Below are 6,000 nucleotides of genomic sequence, written 5' to 3'. Positions count from 1 at the left end.
GAAAATGTTCCATTGGAATTTTTCATTGAGGCCTTTAGGACTCATAGGGGGGAATTCAAATGTTTGAAAAGTCGGTTGGGTGTCTGTTTTTTCCTGTCTATTAGATAGGAAAAAACAGACACCCAACTGACTTTTCAAACAATTGAATATCCCCCATAGTGTCCAACTTGAAAATCCATTTGGCCTCTATTTGTAAAAGCCTCCTGGCTTGGTCGCCACCTCTTAAGGACTTAGGTACATGGTCGATAATTTGAAATCTTATATCATTTAGGGAATGTTTGTATTCTGCATAATGGGGGTCACTCCGAGTTGATCGCACGTTGCAGATTTTCGCAGCGCAGTGATCAGGTTACTACTGCGCATGCGTATGCACTGCAATGCGCACGCGTGTCGTACGGCTACAAACAGCATCGTTGCTGTGCAAGGCTTCTAGCAACAAATCCATTTGCACAACCGATCGCAAGGAGATTGACAGGAAGAGGGCGTTTATGGGTGTCAACTGACCATTTTCTGGGAGTGGTTAAGAAAATGCAGTCGTGTCCAGGCGTTTGCAGGGCGGGTGTCTGACGTCAATTCCGGGACCGGACAGGCTGAAATGAACGCAAGGGCTGAGTAAGTTCAGACCTACTCAGAAACTGCAAAAAACGTTTTCGTCCCGCTCTGCTGCACAAGTGTTCGCACACTTGCAAAGCAAAAATACACTCCCCTAGAGGCGGCGACTATCTGATCGCTGCTCTGCAAAAAATAGCTAGCGAGCGATCAACTCGGAATAAGGGCCAGTGTCTCGCAAACAGGTTGATCAGACACTTTGACTATCAGCGCTGACTTGCTTGCTGACCTATGCATGGTGAGTCTCTCTTTAGCCGTGCGGACAGTTTTTCCCACGTATTGTAAATTACATGGACATGTAATGAGGTAGATGATTTGTGTTGTAGTGCATGATTAGACATGTCTGATGCCAAAGAATCTGCCTGATGCACATGATTTGAAAGTGGGTCCCGTCTGCATATCGCTGCAAGTTTTACAACCTAAACATTTGTAGCATCCAGGGGTCTTACTTAAAAATGTTGTAGACCTTGCCTCATCAAACCCTGTAATATCTACATGCACTACTGTGTCCTTGATGTTTCTACCTCTCGTGTAACACGCCATAGGCGTCTTTTCTTGAAAGCAGGTACATTTTGATCAGTACTAACTATAGGCCACAGGGCTTTGAGAGCTTGAGGAATCACTGGACTGGAAGTATCATATTTACTAATGAATGGGATCACTTCACTCTTATCCTTGGACTTCTGACTCAAAAGATCTTCTCTATGTATGGACATTACTTCCTGTTTGGATTGTATCAATAGATCACACTCATATTCCCGGGCTGCAAAACGTGTCACCTCTTTTGTGAGGGCCTCATCCAGTTTAGTAGAGTCACTAGTGATCCTTGCTGTTCTGATCATTTGGGATCTGGGAAGACCCTTTTTCAATGCTCTAGGATGGTGGCTGTTCGCCCATAGTAGCATATTTTTGTCCGCCGCCTTATGATATACTTCATTGGAGTGGTGAAGTATTGCCGAACAGAAGATTTACGGATCCCAATTCCATTTGAAATAGTGGTTGTGGACATTTCTTCAATGGACTGAGAATACTGTCTCTAGAACCCAGGGAGAGCACCAAAGCAAATACTAGAACATTAACATCTAAATAATGGATACATTTTTCCGTCACTATGTTTATAGAGTGTGGGGGAAACTGGAACAACTGGAGGAAACCCACTCATGCACAAGGAACACATTCATACTCCACACGGGATCAGTATGTGATCCCGCCGACGGGGATGCCGAATGTTAGTAAACCGACATCGGCATCCCGGGCTCTAGAATGCCTAAAGGGGGGGCGAGCGCAACAAACCCCGTGTGGGCTCGTTGTGATTGCCACGCTGCGGGCTCAGCTATTCTCCCTCTACAATGCCGGTATTCCGTGTCGGGATCCCGGCATCAGTATTGAGACAGCCGGGATCCCGATGGGCGGTATGTTAACTGCAGACCCTCCACACATATGGGGCCTTGGTTAGGAATGTAATTCATATCCACAGTGCTGTGAGGCAGTAATGCTAACCACTATGACTCCGTACTTTGCTCATCTGTACACTGATTTCACGATGTGATGAACACAGAACACTTTCAGATATAACATCCAGCACACTCGGGGTTAGGTATGTAAATGCTGGGCTGCTCTCTGATCGCCTGTAGTTAAAGCTATCATAGTTGTAAGCCTGCAACAGCAGAACATAGTGACTTTGAAAGGGATTATTTATTGCATAGTGGAATACAGCAAGTAATTTCCTGACAAATGACTATTTGCTACCCAAATATCACATTTTAATACTCTAGCTCTGCAAAGGATATCACAAAATCATATGCACTGCTCCGTACTTTACAAGACACTTTTTTGCATCCTGGCTGCCTGTGCAAATCTCTGCTTTTCTATAAATACTACCATTTTGTTCCACAAATTTATGTGGATTAGCAGAAACCCAGGCACAGTGTAAGCAAATACAGGCGCGTGAAGAAAACATTGGCTTTGCACAACAGATGGTTTACACTTCAAATCTGAACTTGTTTGACAGAAGGACTCGAAGTGATTGTTTTGTGTGTCACTTGGCACTACTAGCAGTCATAAGCAGGGGTCAAAGTCGGACTGAACAGTTCAGAAATACGTTTTGTCTAATGTATTTGGAGGTGAAATGCATCCTGCCTCCGCCAGCCCACCTTGCCCATCCTGTACAACAGGTCACAAACAGTTCTGCGGCTACCTGACAATAAAGGAGGCTGCCTTGCTGTCCGCCATGCTGCACAGATCAATAAATGTGCTGGGTGGCGCTACAGTGGCTTAGCTTCCCTCTCTCTTCTTATAGCAAGCCAGGAAGGAGATGTGGTGGCATTATGAGGTGACATCTGTCCCATTCAACAGGGGCGTGGGCAGCAGAGGAGGACCAGCGCAGGTCCTGGATCACACAGTGGAGGAGACACCAGAGTCGACTGAGTCAAATGACCGAGACAGAGCAGCAGTGGACAGAAGGACAACAAAAGTTGCTGCCACTGCAGCATTAATTGCAGAGCCATGTCTATTACTTCAAATTAGTCAAATAAATGGTGGGGTGGGATGTGGTAGGAGTGTGTTTGGAAAGGTCAGTGATCAGTTGGGCTGCTCACTGGGGGCAGCAGTGTCTGGGGCATAAAACCAATACATACACAGAAGGTAGGGGGTCAGTCAGGGCTTGATGATTACATTGGAGAGACGCAGACGGAGATGACACTGGTGATACACAGGTATGATGATGCTGGTGAGACACAGGAAGATGGTGCTGAGACTCACGGGGGATATGGTGTTGAAGAGAGTCAGCAGGGATGATGCTGGTGAGGCACATGGGAATGGCGGGTGGCACTTGATATGCCGGCTGTCAGGATCCCAGCGCTCAGCATACCGGCGCCAGAATCCCAACGGCCAGCATACCGACAACTAATTTCCCTCTTGGGGTGCCCACGACACCCCTGTAAGGAGAATAAATAGCGTGGCGGGAATGGCAGTAGGGATGGTGCTGGAGAGACACGGGGGATGGGGGGGGGGGGGATGGGGACGTAAGAGAATGGTGTTCTCACTAGGGTGTTTGATCGGAGAAGTTCAGGATCACTGGTGTGGAAGCGGGGTCATTGGCAGGTAATGAGTCTCTGTCTCTGCTGTTTCGCCAGTTTTGTCACTTGACATAGTTCTTAACTCGCCTGAAGTAAGGAATAGCCCTGCAACAAGTTTATTGTAATGCTAATAAAGTATCTTTGCTCTTGTAAAAGAAGACACACATTTGTTAGGTTTGAAAATGCACTGTAGAGCCCTTTTAAACAAACCCATAAACCATGAACATGCCACATGAGAACTGCAGACAAACAGTACACAGTGAACCCATTATGAAAGATCACGTTTGGACATGTTATGTAAGGCTACAACAAATAGCAATACCAAGTTTCATTAATCAAACCGTTTCCATGGCTGCAATTATCAAATTTTATTGACTTAATACTCTCAGTTTACAACAGTGAGATTTATAAAGGCTTCACGGTGACATAAACATCGGCTATAACCTCAAACACCTTTAACTAATTGACAGTGATAATACTTAATGCAATCTTTGCATAGTACAACTCCTTTTACACTTCCTTTACAGAAGTTATCCTATTAGTGACTGTGTGAAATCAATTTGGCTGTGAGAATATTGTGAGAATATTGTGTAACATGCTTAATTACATATACATCTATCTCAGATTCAAGTGTTTTTCTGCTACTAAGACAGAAGAAATTGGTCAGTGCTTTCTTTCTCTATCACATATAAAATGTATTTATTTGATGTTCAAAGATCTCTGGTTTAAGATATTGTTTTCTTGTGAGTCAGAGAATGAATCCCAAATCAGCATTGTTGGAGGTATCTGTGTACTTGCTGTTGGCATGTGCTCAAGTCCATCTCCTAAAATAAAATGAAAAAAATGTCACTAAGTGTCTATTTGCCATTCTAGTACATAGGTATGATAAACTATGGGCCTAAACATGAAAATTAAGGGGGGTACTACAAACCTAGAGATGTGTGCTGAGCGATCTATCACAGACCGCTCAGCACACATCTCTCCCCCCACTCAGCACTCAGGGGTAGATGTATTAACCTGGAGAAGGCATAAGGAAGTGATAAACCAGTGATATCGCTATGGAGCATGCACACAGAGCGATGTATGCTTCTTTTCTAAGCAATATAGTCAGATTGCTTAGAAATTAAGCAAAAATCGCTCCGTGTGTATACCCTTACAGTCTTACTTTATAAGGTTAATAGATTAGTAAATGTAAGATACAAAAATCTTTACAATTTAAAGCGATGGCTGCAAAGTACCTACAGAGCTGTCAGGGTAAGACACGTTACAGTTACATCACTAATTTCCTCTGGCATGCCACACAGGGGCACCTTATGCTACAGCTGAGTATCTGATCGGCACATCATGAGAACTGAAACTCCCATAAATATAATGTGCTCCAGCATTTGAAAATAAATACATTTTAACAAAATAAGCCCCACCCAGACCTGCCTAAGCACCAATTCACCCATCAGCTCCATGTTTTGATCATTTTTAAATGTCAGCTTACTCCAGCTTCAAACATTCTATAAAATATCAGACCAAAAGTTTAACATTAATGTTACAAACATTATATAAAACATCAGACTGAAACTTTCACATTTATGTTTGAGAATATTAGACGATGCCTTTTTATATTGTATCAAATTCAGTTTTAGGTTAGTGAACTTTTAACTCATTAATTTTATGACAGGTCTGCAGGGGTTGGGTACGAAATCCTGGCAGTTGGGATCCTGACAGAATACCGACAGCGGGATCCCGACGGTCAGAATCCTACAATGAATATGGACTGTGGACTTAGTTATAATGTAAATATGACATTGGCAACAACACTTGGAAAATTTATATTTTTTGTCATAGACAACGGCTGATATAAAATCTCTTTTACCAGTTTATATTCAAGTTGAAGATACCCATAGGGTTTTGCCTTGAATGATTTGTCCGCTTTGCAATAGTAGCTGAACATGATGAAATAGCTAAAGGTCGATCAGTAGATGAGGTCCCCCCAACAGCAGGCAGAAGGCAACCAGTGGAAGGTGCGCTGAAACGTGGTCCATTAGGAGGAAAGCTATTTAGGGATCCAGCTCTACTAAGCTTCTTATTAGATGGACTTTCTGAAAGGAAAATGTTGGAGTTATTTCTTTTAACCTATTTTGGACAAACAATATTGTCATGGGTGAAATATTTAATCTGGATCACAGTAAAATCAAGTTTGTACTTTATTAATTCGGTAATCCGATAACAATACAAATGGCTAGACTTTCCAATGTACAAACTGCAAACGTGTTTCCAGCTTGGGATGCAGTTAAAATGTTGGTTGTCGGGACCCCGGCAT

General features: G+C 43.2%; 1 protein-coding gene across 4 annotated transcripts in view; it reads right to left on the bottom strand.

Moving 5' to 3' along the window:
- Window positions 1–4,029: 4,029 nt before the first annotated feature.
- TTLL13 (tubulin tyrosine ligase like 13) overlaps window positions 4,030–6,000 on the bottom strand; it is a 106,038-nt gene continuing 104,067 nt past the window's right edge. For all 4 annotated transcript variants that reach the window (XM_063925838.1, XM_063925835.1, XM_063925836.1 and 1 more), the window contains exons 15-16: window positions 5,554–5,779; window positions 4,030–4,510 (exon numbers count right to left, since the gene is read on the bottom strand). In XM_063925838.1, the coding sequence (XP_063781908.1) occupies window positions 4,498–4,510; window positions 5,554–5,779 (239 nt within the window). In that variant the 3' untranslated portion in view covers window positions 4,030–4,497. The remainder of the gene's footprint in view (window positions 4,511–5,553; window positions 5,780–6,000) is intronic.

Source organism: Pseudophryne corroboree, chromosome 6, assembly GCF_028390025.1.
Source record: "Pseudophryne corroboree isolate aPseCor3 chromosome 6, aPseCor3.hap2, whole genome shotgun sequence".
Classification (NCBI taxonomy): Eukaryota; Metazoa; Chordata; class Amphibia; order Anura; family Myobatrachidae; genus Pseudophryne; species Pseudophryne corroboree.
Note: the sequence above shows the minus strand (reverse complement) of the source record. Positions and strands in the feature narration are given on the sequence as shown.